We start from the raw sequence: 17,545 nt of genomic DNA on the forward strand, positions 1-17,545 counted from the left end.
AAACCAAAAATGGCTTCCCTGAAAGGGTAACCACTGCCCCCTATCGGCGCTCTTCTATCCCCCCCGAACCCAAGGAAACGTTCGCTCCGGTTCTTCGCTCCTCCCCCCGTTAGACCTCCCGCTTCTGCGCAGCCCTGACTCCGCTTTTACGCCCGCCCCGCCCCCCCACCCCCACACTCCCTCACCGCCTGTATTGTCGTTTCTTCTCCCCCCCTCTGCCATGTCGGAATACCGCGCGGCGACGCCGCCCGGAGCGGCCGCGGCTACTCCGGGCGGCCAGGTGGCTGTCGGGAACGGCGGAGGCGTCAAGAAAGATGCGTTCGCGGACGCGGTGCAACGGGCCCGGCAGGTGAGCGGAGCGGCGATCTGAGCGCATCACCTCCGGGGGGGAGGATGCGAAAGCCTTGTTAGCTAGCTTTCATGCTAACCGCTAACCTATTTGGGGGGGGGGGGTACAGCTTGTTATTACAGCGCTATAACGCACGGCGCTGCGCCTGTGTGCGGACGCGGTGCAACGGGCCCGGCAGGCGAGCGGAGCGCGTCACCTCCAGGAGGAGAAAGTCTCTCAGAGAGCTATGGTAGTTAGCTTTCATGCTAACCGCTAACCTATTTTTTGGGGGGGGGTGGGGGGGTTACACCTGTATTACAGCGTTATAACGCGCTATGCACCTGTGTGCGTTCGCCGTGCAACGGGCCCGGCAAGCGAGCGGAGCGGCGATCTGAGCGCGTCACCTCCAGGAGGAGAGAGTCTCAGAGAGCTACGGTAGTTAGCTTTCATGCTAACCGCTAACCTTTTCTTGGAGATGCAGCTTGGTATTACGGCGCTATAACGCGCGATGCTGCACTTGCAGTCAGTCAATCAGCCGAACACCGCCTATAAACACCGCGCTTCCTATGTTAATCAATGCAATGAGGGCGTCCGGGTGGCGTGGAGGTCTGCTCCGTTGCCTACCAACACGGGGATCGCCGGTTCGAATCCCCATGTGGGCATGTGTCCTGGTCGCTGCACTACCGCCTCCTCTGGTCGGTCGGGGCGCCTGTTCGGGAAGGGGGGGGGGGGTAGCGTGATCCTCCCACGTGCTACAGCCCCCTGGTGAAACTCCTCACTGTCAGGTGAAAAGAAGCGGCTGGCGACTCCACATGCATCGGAGGAGGCATGTGGTAGTCTTGCAGCCCTCCCCGGATCGGCAGAGGGGGTTGGAGCAGCGGAAGAGTGGGATAATTGGGGAGAAAAAGGGGGGACATTTTTTTTCTAGTTTCGAAAAAACCAGAAAAAAAACCTAGCGTTTCAGTGGCCATGTGTACTGCTCACAGAGGAATAGGGAATGTTTGCAATCACAGCATTGTAAGATGGTGACAGATGTACTCTTAGCCCCCCCACCCCGGTTCAGGGATGGTCGCTCGCTCTTCGCATAGATGGCCTCTTTGACTCCCCGTTCAAACAAGCGTTCCTCCCCATCAAGGATGTGCACATCCTCATCCCTGAAAGAGTGGCCACTGGCCTGTAGATGGTGTAGACTGTGGAGTCCTGGCCTGCCGTATTACCTCTCCTGTGTTGTGCCATCCTCTTGGCCAGCGTCACGAGAATGGCACAACACTTCTATGTGAAGAGGGAGCAACCGTCAACCTGAAACGTATCTGCCAATAAACGTTGTGTGCAATGAGACAGTTTGAAGGTTGTTGTTTTTCTTTTATCCTCAACTGGCTTTACACACGTGCGCCCACAGATTGCAGCGAAGATGGGGGGTGATGCTGGTCCTCCCTTGAACAACAGCAACGAATCAGACAGCTTCCCGTTCTCTGGACAGAAGCGAAAGCTTGAGGATGCAGGTATTGAAGCGTAGACTTGTTTACCATCATTACATTTGAAAATATCTAACACACACTCATTACACACAGATTCTGAGGCTGAAGGTATTGTTTAGTGTCCCAAAGACGCAGAAAAAAACTTCGGTTGCGGAGAAATCAAATCAGTCAGTCAGAGAGAGAAATCAACATTGATCAGATCAGAACTAGCGTTTGATAAAGTCTGTTCTGTCTAAACGTTAACTGCTGGGGTAAATCTTGTTGTGGGGCATTTGATTTAGTGTTTGAGTCTCTTTTCTTCTGATCCGTGAAAGTATTGTGTGTGTCATCTCCGCCTATAAGTACACCCTGTCGGTTAGATGTCGTTGTTGTTTTCTGTTGTGACAGATCAACCGGAGAGTAAGAAGATGGCGACACAAGGTGACTTGGAATCAGCCACGGCGCTGTGTAAGTGTCAGCCCCTTGTTTTACAGTCTATTCACCTCTATGTTTTAAAGCAAACCTAATTTAAATTCAAAGGCATTTACTGAAATGACCCTGCTCTTGAGTCACTAGTTGTCCCTTCAACCTTGTCTAGCCACACTGCCTTCTCCGTTGCCCGTCATATTCCCACCTACCAGACCGTTAGTAATTTGAAACTTCTCTCTCTCGCTCTCTCTCTATCTCTCTTCCCCCTCTCTTTCACTTGCAGTCATTCTTGCTTTATCTTTTTCTGTCTCTCCGCAGCCATTGGAGCACAGCTGGCTGCTCTGGCACAACAGAGGTGAGCTCTATTCAATTAAAGGAAAAATCTTTTCTTTTTTTTTTTACACCCAGGTTCTTATTTTTGTATTTTTTGCCATTGTGCGTATCGGTTATGATATCATTTTACTCAACGGCATCATCATTTTGGAGATCTTGGACAAAGGACCACCACTGAACACAGCTTTACACAATTCTTATGGCATATACACATCAGACATCCATCCATCCATTATCCGAACCGCTTATCCTGCTCTCAGCGTCGCGGGGATGCTGGAGCTTATCTCAGCAGTCATTGGGCGGCAGGCAGGGAGACACCCTGGACAGGCCTCCAGGCCATCACAGGGCCCACACACACACACACACACACACACACACATTCATACCTAGGGGCAATTTAGTACGGCCGATTCACCTGACCTACATGTCTTTGGACTGTGGGAGGAAACCGGAGCCCCTGGAGGAAACCCACGCAGACACGGGGAGAACATGCAAACGCCACACAGAGGACAAGGCTCGAACCCAGGACCTTCTTGCTATGAGGCGACTGCGCTAATCACTGCACCACTGTGTCACCACATCAGACATGTTTCAACAAATCCAATTTAAACCAGTTATCAAAGCCACAGTTTAAAAGCTAAAGTTAAAAGTTACTTGTAATGTCCAATAGTATCAGCGGTGGACCGCGTTGGCGAGCCACTTCCTGGTTCACGTTGCACGAAAGACAAGCCTGTACCTACCATAGGTGATCGTAACCAGGGATAAACTACCTGACCAGCACAGTTGAGAAGTCGTACTGTCGTTAATGGAAAATCATGTACACAGCATAACCGTGGGACTCGGGTTTGTTTTTTGTGCTGAAACGGCGGGCTCGAGGATCATATTCTGTGGCACAAAGACGATTTGTAAAAGCTGTGTCCTGCAGTGGTCCCGTTTCCAAGGTCTCCAAACTGAAGCCAGGAAGGAAAAAGATATCATAACAGATATGCACAATGGCAAAAACTACAAAATAAGACCCAGGTTGTAAATAATGTGAATTATCCATCAATAACATATGTTGTGTGCTCTGTAGAAATTAACATTACAGAGACTGGTTTACTATTTATGACCATGACAGTTTTAGAAATTCTACAAAATATTTTTTGTTGGACTACAAGTTTCTTGCTTTCTCTTTGTATTCTCCCTGTTAACCCCCCGTCTCCCCCTGATGGCATCAGGCCCTCCTCATCCTCAGAGGAGTACTCTGTTCCAGACAGCATGGTTGGACTCAGTAAGTTCAACAATACTGGCCCGCATTACTGATTTTAAAGGCCATCAGACAGCATGTTAGCAGTTAACACACCCACTTCTCTCGTCTGTTGCTAGTCATTGGCCGCGGAGGGGAACAGATCAATAAGATCCAACAGGAGTCAGGCTGCAAGGTTCAGATTGCCTCAGGTACTGTGTGTCCTTCATAGGACTGACTGGTGTGTAACCATTCAATAGGGAATTTCCACTCAGTAAACATTTAGCTTTTACAGTTGTGCTTGATGGTTGTGGTTTTGTTGTTGTGAAGATTAGTTGCGCATTTACCTTTGTCTGTGTGTCCAGACAGTGGAGGTCTTTCAGAGAGGAGCGTCTCTCTTACAGGGTCCCAGGATTCCATAGAGTAAGTGTCAAAGTCTACACAAGTCCACTGACTATTTTTGCGATTTGACCTACTGCATTAGGAAAAGCTGAAATATCATAAAATGGAACATATCACTGCTGCTGAATATACCTGATGTCATTTCAGCTCTGAACAACAAACACAACAGGAAAAAACATACAATGTACATCATGTATTCATAGATTATTGCCTCCAGAAATTACAATTTATTGTAGCTGATGATAAAAAAAATCTTAAAAATGGGTATAAACTCTGGTTTTAACCAACAAAAAAAATAAAATAATTATGAGGCCTAATTTAGACAATTAACTGTTCATCAAAATGCAGTGCGCCTAACAGAGACATATTTCTGCCAATATATTGTAATTTATTTATTTATTTGTTTATTCATATATATATTATATTATATTTATTTATTTGCATTTTCTGCTTTATTTTAAGTGTCAGTAGAGATAGACAGGAAAGGCAGGGGAGAGAGAGAGAGGGGCTGACATGCAGCAAAGGGCCCGGGCCAGATTCAAACCCAGGCCGTTGCGGAATATATTGTAATTTTGACATGAAAATTACCTGATTTCAAAGCTTACCCAATTTATCTTAAGGTTAATTGTCAGTGTTCAGTAGGGTTGGGCCCCGATACTCGGGGGCTGAATGGCCCCGGGGCTAATTTTTGGAAATACCGAGGTATTGATAAGGTGCGAGCTTAACGGTCCTGCTATCGGTACTTCACTTGAGTAGTCACTTTTTTCGTATTTTTTCTCACTAGATAAAAGTTATCTTGCCCTTATCTTGCACATTTATCTCATCTCACCAACTCCATCAAATATCCGCTTTGCATACTATATATTTTCACTACTCTTCCAGAATTTACGATCGTCTGTTTAAATGCGACTCACTCTGCCTGCCTGCAGCTGGGGTGGGGGCCAGTTACACATAGTACACACATGCTCGCAGCTCGCACGAAGGGCTCCAGTGACAGAGAAGCGATGGCGGAGAGAAAATGGTCAAAAGTTTGGCTCTATTTCACTAGAGCCGACAATGAAACAGCCCGTTGCCACAATTATGATACTAGTGTCAAATACCCGCCTTGTATATTAGGCTGTATGTTCGCTATTCTCCCAGAGAGGATGAGAGGTCTGTCTCTCAACGTGACTGCCTGCCTGCAGGCTGTGTGTGTGTGAGCGAGTGCGCTGAGGGCAGAGAGGCGGGTGACACACAAACAGATAAACACAGGCGCACGTGCTTGCGATGCTAGGAGGCTCCGTGTGACTTGATGGCGGAGAGAGCAAAACGTGCTAACTTTTGGCTTTATTTCACTAGGGCTGACAATGAAACAGCCCGTTGCCACAATTGTGATAAGCATTTTGCACGCAAGGGTGGCAACACCAGCAATCTTTCAAAGCACCTTGCCAAAGTGCATCATCTCTTCATTCGAGACGACAAGTGTATGGTACCGATAAGAGTACCGTTAAAGTACCGAACCGATAAGCAGTACTGTTAAGAGTAGTAGTATCGATAAAACCCTTTAGGGGCCCAACCCTAGTGTTCAGTGCATTTATTTATATCAGCGGAGGAAAATAAGTCCGTATGTCACAAGTTATCGGCATTTTTGAGTACTCATTATACGCCCCAGTTTTAACAAATACCTGTTCATCTATCTATAGTTGTAGTGAAGGTAACCCCTGTCTTTGCCTCTCCCTAAACAGGAAAGCCAAGATGCTATTGGATGAAATAGTGTCACGAGGGCGGGGTACGCCCCCCTCCTCTTTCCATGAGTCAACCAATGGGCAGAATGGGACGGTGCAGGAGATGATGATCCCTGCAGGCAAAGTGGGCCTCGTCATTGGCAAAGGAGGCGAGACCATTAAACAGCTCCAGGTACGCTGTATGTGTCACACGCATGCATGTGGGCTTCTGTGCAGTTTTCCCGTTGGAATATTTTTGTGGTAAAGGTAACCATTTGAGAAGTAGGTGAACTGGGTGATGAACTGAGCTCTGTTTTAGACGTCTGCAAGCCCGATGGGTCCCGACACGCTGAGTTAATTTGGGCCATGCTTCGGCCTTTTTTGTTTTTTTAATAGATCCGGCTCAGGTTGGACTCGGGCTCATTTAACTTCCCATATACGTACTGAGCACACATAGGCCACTGTATGAAATTTTGTTATATTGATTATATTATAAATCTTATTCATACACATCTGCGTGTGCATTACACGTGACAGTTGACTGTGCCGTGTGTGTGTGTGTGTGTGTTTGTGTGTATCAGAGAAAACGTGCATCAGAGAGTGTGCATCAGAGAGAGCTTAAAGGGATATTGGTGTCGGGCTCAGGATGAAAAATTGCAGACTTTATCGGGCTGGGGCTGGGCTAGGGCTTGGAACGCCATGAGCTAGGGTTGGAGTTTTTGGCCCGTGCAGGGTTCGACTGTTTTGGGGTATCCAAACAAAGTGAGCTCTGTTTTGGGGCATCCATCAGCGTTAATGAAGTAGACGAGGCAGGGCCGAAGCTGATTTGTGTATATGTGTGATACTCCAGGAGCGTGCCGGGGTAAAGATGATCTTGATCCAAGACGCCTCTCAGGGGCCCAACATGGACAAACCTCTGCGCATCATTGGAGACCCATACAAAGTCCAGGTATGATGACATTATTTCAGCACATACAAGATATCTTATTTATCCCCATCACTACCCCATCCCAAGTCACACAAACTTAAGATAATAATAATGTGTGTATATATGTGTGTGTAAAATTACTTACTTCTACTCAGCATGCTCAGGAGATGGTGGAGGAGATTCTAAGGGAGAGACACCATGGCAACTATGGAGAAAGGAATGAATATGGCTCCCACATGGGGGGAGGCGTGGATGTAAGTCTGCATGTATACTGTCTGTAAAGGGTGAGATCATGATCAGTGTCCAATAAAACAAACCTGAACTCAAAACACGGGCAATCTCTGTTACCTGACTAGATCCCCGTGCCCCGACACTCAGTGGGTGTGGTGATTGGCCGCAATGGGGAGATGATCAAGAAAATTCAGAATGATGCAGGAGTAAGGATACAGTTCGAACCCGGTAGGGTCCTCTAGCAGGTTATCGTAACATTGTTACCTGCAGTTTGTTTGTTCACACTATGTGCTATTACAGCATAAAAATGCAAAACACAACGTCACTTATTCTGTTATCATTGCTCTTATTTTGACGGGGACATGATGTTGTCAGCATTGTCGACTTAAATCTCTCCTTTTCTTAGATGATGGGACGAGTCCAGATAAGATCGCCCACATCAGTGGTCCCCCGGACCGCTGTGACCATGCCGCGCAGATCATCAATGACCTGCTGCAGAGCATCAGGGTCAGGGAGGAGGGACAAGGGGTATGGACCCCTCCTCACATGCATGCACGCACACACTCAACAGTCAACACTCAGTGACACAGTCTGCTTGTGTCCTGATTGATGCAACCATTGAAAATTCCTAGCAGTAAAGCACCACTGTCCTAAAAAGATTCGTCTCAAACTAAGTGCATTGTTGCAGCCTTGAGGCCATTATTGTATGTTTGAATACGCAGTTCAAAGCAGATTTACTCCCCAGAAGGTCTGCATCAGGTGCACTTAGTAAACCCCTGTGGAATGGAAATGTCCGTTGCATATATGTGAATGCTTAATAAGCCATACATACTGTACATTCATTATGTATAAGCTGCAATATAGAGCAAGCACCATATTATAATTAATCGTGTCTGTATGTCCTTCCTCATCCATAGGGACCCCCAGGGCCACCAGGCATGCCTCCAGGCAATAGAGGACGAGGCAGGGGTCAAGGCGGCTGGGGGCCCCCTGGCGGGGAGATGACCTTCTCCATCCCCACCCACAAGTGCGGCCTGGTGATCGGCAGGGGTGGAGAGAACGTCAAGTCCATTAACCAGCAGACAGGGGCCTTTGTGGAGATCTCCCGCCAGCCTCCCCCGAACGGAGACCCCAACTTCAAGCTTTTTGTCATCCGGGGCGCCCCACAACAGATTGACCACGCCAAGCAGCTGATTGAGGAGAAGGTCGAGGTATAGTTTGTCCCTCTTTTTTGACACTAAAGAAACCGTGTGATACTACTTATGACACGATATGTTGAACTTTATTGATCCCAAATGGAAATTGCAGCAAATACAAGGGTAGAGACAAAAGCTCAGGTTTGATGTGATGATGTTTAAGTCCTGCCCAGGTAAAGTACTTTCCTCTAAGTAAAGTTCTATTATGTTTACTTCGGCTACTGGGATGTTCTAAAATGACTATCAAATCTAGTATTTGTGCACAGTCTTGTTTTCAGAATGCAGAAGATTCATTGTTTAGCACAAAAGATGAGTTAGTGGTTGAAATTATCATAATTACTCACAACTGTGATATAGTGAATGATGCTCACAGTCACTTTTTCTTGGTGTTGTGTATCTGGCAGTCAAACGTCAATATTTCCTTTTTTTTTGTTAAATGTATATTCTACAAGATGAGGCCCGCTAATAGGCTACCTCAGCAAAATAGTGCCGTTATTAACTATAACAGTGCTATTACTACATTGGAACATACTTTTTTGCTATGCAGGCATGTTTGTCATGATTATTTAGTGTACTGTCATTTATAATATTCTTAATTTGTCAGCCCTGTATAAATGTCAGCATCAGTAAACCCAACTTATTTAGCATATTTTTGAATAAAATGCAGCTGGGATACGAATACAAACAGTTTCTAAAAAAGAAAAGAAAAGAAAAAGCACGGTGGCCCAGTGGTTAGCACTGTTACCTCACAGCAAAAAGGTCCTGGGTTCGAACCCCAGGCCGTCCCAGGTCCTTTCTGTGTGGAGTTTGCATTTTCTCCCCGTGTCTGCGTGGGTTTCCTCCGGGTGCTCCAGTTTCCTCCCAACATCAAAAAGACGTGCATGTTAGGGTTAATACTCCTGCCTGTGCCCCTGAGCAAGGCAATGGAAAGAAGAACTGGAGTTGGTCCCCGGGTGCTGAAGCTACCCACTGCTGCTATACAATAGGATGGGTTACATGCAGAAGACACATTCGTTCTAAGAATACAATGACAAAATAAAGTGGCTTTAAAAAAAACCCACTTCGTTAAATGGCTGTGATGTGGTTTCCCAGGGTCCTCTGTGTCCCGTGGGTCCAGGGCCAGGAGGACCAGGTCCTGCTGGTCCAATGGGTCCCTACAATCCCAACCCTTACAACCCTGGACCGCCTGGAGCCCCTGGACCCCCGCAGTAAGTACCTATAGCAAATGGACAACTACACAGATCAATATCACAAATCATCTTGCAATACTTTTTGTGTAGGTCGTATTATTTAACGCTACACCGATCAGCCAAAACATTAAAAGCACCTGAGGCCACTGCCATCAGGGAATACCGTTGCCATGAAAGGGTGTACTTGGTCTGCAACGATGTTTAGGTAGGTGGTACGTGTTAAAGTAACATGCACATGAATGCCAGGACCCATGGTTTCCCAGCAGAACATTACCCAGAGCATCACACTGCCTCTGCCGGCTTGTCATCCCATAGTGCATCCTGGTGCCATCACTTCCCCAGGTAAATGACACACATGCACCTGGCCATCCACATGATGTAAAGGAAAGCGTGATTCATCACACCAGGCCAGCTTCTTCCATTGCTCCATGGTCCAGTTCTGAAGCTCATGTCCCCATTATAGGCACTCTCAGCAGTGGACAGGGGTCATCATATGCATGCTGACCAGTCTGCTGCTACACACAGCAAGCTATGGTGCACTGTGTGTTGTGACAACTGTCTATCCTAGCCAGCATTACCTTTTTCGGCAATTTGAGCTACAGTAGCTCTTCTGTGGGATCAGACCAGACGGGCAAGCTTTTACTCCCCACACGCATCACTGAGCCTGGGGTGCCCATGACCCTGTCGCCAGTTCACCGCTTGCCCTTCCTTGGACCACTTTTGGTAGGTACTGACCACTGCATATCAGGGACACCCCACAAAACCTGCTGTTTTGGAGATGCTTGGACCCAGTCATTTAGCCATCACAATTTGGCCGTTGTCAAAATTGCTCAGATCCTTACGCTTGCCCATTTTTCCTGCTTCCAACACATCAACTTCAAGAACGGACTGTTCACTTGCTGCCTAATGCCTCCCACCCCTTGACCGGTGCCATTGTAATGAGATAAGGTTTTTCACTTACCTGTCAGTTGTTTTGATGTTTTGGCTGATCAGTGTATACTGTTGTATCTCCCATATGGCCAAATCTGTAGGATGGATCTGTAAATTTTCAAATTACTCAGATTGTCAAAAATGTGTATTTTAGAAGGCGGTAATACGTATTTTTTCTCTTTAGCGGTGGTCCCCCAGGACCCCATCAGCATCCCTCTCAGGGCTGGGGCAGCACATACCAGCATTGGCAACCCCAGGCACCCCTTGACCCCAGTGAGTCACTTTCAACCCTACTGCCTCTGCTAGCAGCCAAAAAGCTGAGAAGAAGATATCTATGTATTTATTATACTTAATCTTGCTTATGTTAAAGCAGAAATGTATGATTTTTCTCTATTTATATATGGTTATTTTATTCATCTGGAACATGGAGTCAGGTTACATAATACTAACTGGCATTTTTACAATGGTTGGAGTCACTCTCCATAAACGACTGTTGCCTTTTTTCTACTGGGTATGATGAACACCGGTGCAGCAGCAAATACCTTCCTACTCATGCAGGAAAGTGAATTGAAACATGATGGCGATATGGTGGCGCTTATGTTGGACAGATCCCAATTCTACCACGAATACTACAGTAGAACAGGGTTCTCATACAGTTGGGTGTAGTTTAAAGTACATTAGATTGCCTGTGTTCGCTTTGGTCCCAGGATGCAATTTTCATAAGAGTGGGAAGCGTTTACTGCTGACGGCACACAATGGATTTCAACTTTAAGAGTTCGCTTTCTTTTTTATTTCTATAACTACATATACAATGCTTTCACTCCGGCTATAAAAATTGCACTACAGATGAATGGAAATAATTGTTCCCTGTAAATCTTTGACTTCTAATAGGAGCACTGGTGGAAATGTGATGGGATACAATACATTTGCATTGAGGAGGCATGGCTAACCCTATCTCTGTTTCTCCCCGGTCATCAAGCCCGGTCTCCAGGCAACTAGCAGGAGCTCACCCTCACCCTATGAGGACCTCACCCCCTCCACCCTGCATCTTTTTTAGGCAAGGCAGCAGCCACCGATCCTAACGCGGACTGGGCGGCCTACTACGCCCAGTACTACCAGCAGCCATCAGGGGCTGTGCCAGCTCAGCACCCTGCCAATCCGGCTGGAGGTGCCTCAGCCTCAGGAGACCAGAACCAGCCCGCCCAGACCCCGGGGGGCCAGCCAGACTACACCAAGGCTTGGGAGGAGTACTATAAGAAGATGGGTGAGCTGGCCAAAGAGTATTTTGTGTTCCTGTCCTTTCTCTGTGTGTTAACTATTCACTCTGGGTTAACTATTCACGCTAGAAAGAGAATATGTATTGTTTAATGGCCTCACCATATTATTTCCGATTGTCCCAGAGTCCATGTTACCTTTAGCCCATGGAATCTGAGACAGTGGCTTTAAAGTCTCACAGGCCTAAACGTCCCACGTATTTGAGCCTGCTGGAGTTAACACTGGTATAAAGGGAAACAATCATGATTTTCATCTCTCTCTCTCTCTCTCTCTCTCTCTCTCTCTCTCTCTCTCTCTCAACGTCCAATGGGGGGGGGGGATCTGTCTTTTGTCATGATTTATTTATAATTACAAAATAGGTGCTCATATCTATGTCTTCTATGTCTGCAACTGCTGGCCAGTTCATTGCTGTTATTCAGTGTGGACATTTCTGGTTTGCAGATGATGGAGTACTGTTAAGTTAGACAGACTCTACTGGTTGAACATGCTTTGTTTCTTGAGAGGATTTTCCAGGTGGTTGAATAATTAATGTTTCTGTCTGCCAGTGACCAAATATAATGGCTTAGAGATGTTGCATTCCTTAAACTGTTGTTTCTGAAGCTGCACATGTGCATTAAACCTTTTTTTTTTTAGTGTTCCCCCCCTAACAGAGGGACCATTCAAAAAGGTTTAATGCACACATGTAGCATAATGAACTTGTGAAAATGTCTGTGATGTGTTGTCTTTCTTCTCTTGTTGACGTGTAGTCCTCATAAAGCCACAAGAGCAGGAAAAAAGTACTTCACTAATAAATGGGGAGGAAATGCTGTTTCAAAAATCTGTGAGCTTATCGGTCCTTAAATCTTCATACGATAGCTTTGTCTCCTGTTCAAGGTTTTATTTATTTTGATGATTCTTCATTTCATTTGCACATCTTTGGAGAACACCCTACATCCAAATTGAATGACTGCCCAAGTGCTTGCTTTGCAAATTGCTGAGTTGTTAATGAGCCTTTGTCTCTTGTGTCACTCCACCAGCCCAGGCAGGAGCCCCTGGCCCTGGAGCAGCGGCTCCTGCCCCAGGAGCAGCAGCAGGCACGGCATCCACCGCTGGAGGCCAGCCAGACTACAGCGCAGCCTGGGCTGAGTACTACAGACAGCAGGCTGCTTATTACGGACAGACAGGACACGCACCTGGCCCACCAGCCCCGCCCCAGCAAGGACAGGTTAGTAGAAAGGTAGTAGACAGGTTAGTAGACAGGATAGTAGACAGGTAGTAGACAGGTTAGGAGACAGGTTAGTGGACAGGATACCACTGGGATGTCAGCACAGTATGTAGAGTAGATGCAGTGCATCCAGTCAGGATGGGCACGAGGTACTCTTGTACTCATTCAGAACCTTGGTATTTTAAAATGGTCGGTGTACCCACAACTATATATATAAAATCCAGTGAGTCAAGTAAATTCTGTATGAGACAGTACAAGCCTGTTTCATGCCATAAGCAATCATCAGCTTGTACTTGTACTTGAAACAGGCTTGTATTGTCTCATAAAAAATTTACTTGACTCTCTGGATTATTTTGCTCCTTATTTGTTGAGCACTTTCCCTACTGTTGAGTGTTTCTTTTAACAAATATATATATATATATATATATATATATATATACATACACACATACATTAGCAGCTGATGAGTATGCGACGCACGAAACAGGCCTGTACTGCTATGTATTAAAACTTTTTTCCTGCGTCTGTATATATATATAATATGTGTGTGTGTGTGTGTGTGTGTATATATATATACATACACACACACATATAGAAGACACACACACATTAGACTGATTAATCCAATGATTCATTTACCAGTAAATACTAATGGATGTTTATGATATTAATAAAATTTTATTTCCATGAAGAATTGTAAAATAACAAACTTATGTTGAAATACTTTTAATAATACTATTAACAGTTACGATTCAAGCACGTCAAATCCACACACACACACACACACACACACACACACACACACACACACACACACACATACACACACACACAATGGTGACTGCCAAGGTGTGGAAATAGTTTGAAAACTGATAAATCGTCCGTACAGTGCAGGATACACAACATCAAAATTAACAAAACAAATATGGGCCACCGTTGGCAAATATGTGGCACACAGGGCATTGCTATGGCATGGTTCTGGCCCAGATCTGGCAAACAGGAGCGGACCGCCCAAGTGCCATCATACCACGCGGTATGTGGGCCGGATGAAAGTGTCGGTGTCTGGAAGTGTCAGGATGGGTCCGGCCCACAGTGATTTTGCTATCTGGGTCTCGTCTTGAGTTGAAAGGGCCGGGCTGGGAACATTTTGCCTGTTCAGCAAAAGAGCATTGTGGATGTCAGAGCATCAAGTTTGTCCTGTGTTGTCTGCATAGCTAAACTGATACCAGACGTGGGTAGGGCCCCACATGTTGTTGAGTCATCATGGGGGCTTACGTTTGTTTGTGTTTTAGACGCAGTGACAGCCCACATCAGAAGGACGAGGAAGCTGCGGAAAAAGAAGGAAAAAAGAAGCTTTTCACCCCGGACTCTTGACCAGGATCTGGGCTCTTTTATTTTTACATTTTGCTTCTTTCAAGCTTTGTTTTTATTTAATTTGTTTTAATTCTCTTGTTTGAATGCTGTGCCCACCTCCATCCATCACCTGGACCCCCTCCCCCCTTTTTCTCTCCAGTTGTACTTGGCCAATTACCCCACTCTTCCAAGCCGTCCCGGTCTCTGCTCCACCCCCTCTGCTGATCCGGGGAGGGCTGCAGACTATCACATGCCTCCTCCGATACATGTGAAGTCACCAGCCGCTTCTTTTCACCTGGCAGTGAGGAGTTTCACCAGGGGGACGTAGCGCGTGGGAGGATCACGCTATTCCCCCCCGTTCCCCCCCCCCCCCGAACAGGTGCCCCGACCAACCAGAGGAGGCGCTAGTGCAGCAGCCAGGACACATACCCATATCCGGCTTCCCCCTGCAGACACGGCCAATTGTGTCTGTAGGGGTGCCCGACCAAGCCGGAGGTAACACAGGGATTCGAACCGGCGATCCCCGTGTTGGTAGGCAACGGAATAGACCGCTACACTACCTGGCCGCCCTCTGGACACTTTTTAACATAAATGTGAACTGAACAAAGGCGTTTCCAGTACTTGGCTGCTGAGAGGAGGAGAAAGATTGGTATGCAGCCATGACAGCCATCACACTTTTCCATATCAACCTTCCATTTCTTCTCAAAATGTACACCATCGTGAACATTAAGTCTTGAATCACTAACCTCATTGCCCTGGAGACTGACTCATCAAAACTATTTCATATGCCTCAACTCTTGCTAGACTTCCTTTTATCAACAAGCAAACAAATCCCCTTTTAAAAATACATAATTACTGTAAAAATGATTACTAATTATTATTGCACTGAATTACACATAGACCTGAGAAGATTAAGACTAGTTGCGCTGGCAAAGAGGGTGGCACAACACAGGAGAGCTAACACGTCGGGCCAGGAGTCCACAGTCTACACCATCTACAGGCCAGTGGCCACTCTTTCAGGGATGACGATGTGCACCCCCTTGATAGGGAGGAACGATGGTTTGAACAGGGAGTCAAAGAGGCCATCTATGTGACGAGGGAATGACATGGCCATTGTAACTGTAGTTAATGGTCACGCCCATATTTGTGGACATATTTGCATATGAAACAATCATTGTTTTCGGTCGTCGTATTGTTTATAAGGGTGGGGATATCTGCAGTCAGTTGAGACTGAAGAGGTCACTTAGATGTGTGATGAAACCTTTCGCCCAATACATTTTGTGTCCAAATGAACTGGTTCAGCTTTCTGTGATAAGAAGATAGTGCATATATATATACATCCATCCATCTATTATCTGAACCGCTTATCAGGGTCGCGGGGATGCTGGAGCCTATCGCAGTAGTCATTGGGCGGCAGGCAGAGAGACTCCCTGGACAGGCCGCCAGGCCATCACAGGGCCCACACACGCACACATTCATATTTAGGGGCAATTTAGTACGGCTGATTCACCTGACCTACATGTCTTTGGACTGTGGGAGGAAACCGGAGCCCTCGGAGGAAACCCATGCAGACACGGGGAGAACATGCAAACCCCACACAGAGGACGACCTGGGACGACCCCCAAGGTTGGACTACCCCGGGGCTCGAACCCAGGACCTTGCTATGAGGCGACCGCGCTAACCACTGCGCCACCACATATATATATTTACATATATATTTATATATATATGTGTATAAATATTAAATCAGGCACTTTTCATGCGGTTGTTTTGCTCGTAACTTTCTTTCAATTGGAAGTGTTTCCTCTGCCCAAGTGAGTTCTGTGTTCAGCTGTTTCTGCTGAAGAATTTTCTTAATTGCTTCCCTTTGCTTATGAAATTGTTCACATTTGTATGAGTGAGACGGTTTTGTAGTGAGTAGATCCAGTCACTCATTGCTGATCTGCACGTGTGTGCGTGTGTGTGACACGTGACGGATGGTATGTGGGAGGACTCATTGTGGACAGCTAGTTCACACAGCCATCTACACCTCTGTATACTGAACAATAGGAATTTGATAAGGAGTTGTGCCATGGTTTTGTCTCTCCTCAAGTTTGCATGCATTTGTTTTCACATATTATGCCCCTTTTTTTGTGAATGTTGAGAATTTGTCTCTAATCACATACTCCTCAGAATCTTCGTTCATGCACAAAAGAGTAAACAGTCAAAACAGTCTTCCAGAATCAGCCACTGTATGGTAAGTTGTATTAAGCAATATACAGCATCTGGCTTTTACTGAGAAACGAACCCGGTAGGATTCTTGAACTCAGAATGGCAGCAAAGTGTTGAGACTGTCAAGAAATGACCACCAGCAGCATACTGTTGAATTCAAGAGGGGAAAATGTTGGTTTATTTTCAGATGTTTATTTGCCACTTTTGCTTGTGCTTTTACTAAGGGAATTTGAATAAAATGTACTGTTGTGACAATGACTATATTTTTAAGATCTGTTTCACACACACACTGTATATATCCATCCATTATCCAAATCGCTTATCCTGCTCTCAGGGTCGCGGGGATGCTGGAGCCTATCCCAGCAGTCATTGGGCGGCAGGCAGTGAGACACCCTGGACAGGCCACCAGGGCATCACACAGGGCCCACACACACACACACATTCATACCTAGGGACAATTTAGTACGGTCAATTCACCTGATCTACGTGTCTTTGGACTGTGGGAGGAAACCGGAGCACCCGGAGGAAACCCACACAGACACGGGGAGAACATGCAAACTCCACACAGAGGACGACCCCCAAGGTTGGACTGCCCCAGGGCCTTCTTGCTGTGAGGTGACCGCGCTAACCACAGTGTCCGCCATATATATATATATATCTACATATGTATATATCAGCACAAAAAGTAAGGAAATGTGTGTTTGGTAGATTATTTCTTTGTTGTAACAATGCTTATTGGTAATAAATCTTATATCAGGCAGCTGATTGTCAGCACCTGGGGTACCAGAAGCTCAAAACAAGAGTCAATAGCAACAGCAAAATAAGCTGTTTGGCATTGGCAGAGAACATTTGGCAAATGTTTCATGGGCGCAACCCACATACTCAGCTCTGCTGCTCATCCCACAAATGCACGTTCTTCACAAATGTGGCGCCATTTAAAAGGGAAATAAACAGGCTTTCCAACGGTATATATATATATATATATATATATATATATATATATATATATATATAACTGTACTTTTAGTGTGTTCTTAATTGCACCAACAGTGCAGAGTAAAATTGCTGGTGCATGTAATGCACATGGCAACTATCCATCCATTATCCAAGCCGCTTATCCCAGCTAGGTTCGCGGGATGCTAGAGCCTAT

General features: G+C 46.1%; 1 protein-coding gene across 2 annotated transcripts; it reads left to right on the forward strand.

Moving 5' to 3' along the window:
• Window positions 1-180: 180 nt before the first annotated feature.
• On the forward strand, window positions 181-16,648 carry LOC130118902 (far upstream element-binding protein 2-like). Of its 2 annotated transcripts, XM_056287194.1 has the most exons (18): window positions 181-349; window positions 1,728-1,830; window positions 2,194-2,253; window positions 2,533-2,569; window positions 3,765-3,817; window positions 3,913-3,984; window positions 4,138-4,195; window positions 5,899-6,070; window positions 6,728-6,826; window positions 6,961-7,059; window positions 7,162-7,264; window positions 7,443-7,564; window positions 7,954-8,247; window positions 9,325-9,440; window positions 10,537-10,625; window positions 11,410-11,616; window positions 12,644-12,831; window positions 14,124-16,648. In XM_056287194.1, the coding sequence occupies exons 1-18, from the start codon at window positions 221-223 to the stop codon at window positions 14,130-14,132; spliced, it is 2,010 nt and encodes a 669-aa protein (XP_056143169.1). In that variant the 5' UTR covers window positions 181-220; the 3' UTR covers window positions 14,133-16,648. The 2 variants fall into 2 exon arrangements, with proteins under 2 accessions (XP_056143169.1, XP_056143170.1); XM_056287195.1 differs by lacking the exons at window positions 12,644-12,831; window positions 14,124-16,648 and having other exon boundaries at window positions 11,332-11,466.
• The last annotated feature ends 897 nt before the right edge of the window (window positions 16,649-17,545 follow it).

The sequence above is a fragment of the Lampris incognitus genome, chromosome 10 (assembly GCF_029633865.1).
Source record: "Lampris incognitus isolate fLamInc1 chromosome 10, fLamInc1.hap2, whole genome shotgun sequence".
In the NCBI taxonomy this organism is placed as follows: Eukaryota; Metazoa; Chordata; class Actinopteri; order Lampriformes; family Lampridae; genus Lampris; species Lampris incognitus.

Excerpts from the sequence above, each read along its gene's own strand:
- LOC130118902 (XM_056287194.1), top strand. The coding sequence starts at position 221 with ATGTCGGAATACCGCGCGGCGACGCCGCCCGGAGCGGCCGCGGCTACT. Across the intron at positions 7,565-7,953 it reads TCAGGGAGGAGGGACAAGGG|GGACCCCCAGGGCCACCAGG; the intron begins GTATGGACCCCT and ends CCTCATCCATAG. Across the intron at positions 9,441-10,536 it reads GGAGCCCCTGGACCCCCGCA|CGGTGGTCCCCCAGGACCCC; the intron begins GTAAGTACCTAT and ends TTTTCTCTTTAG.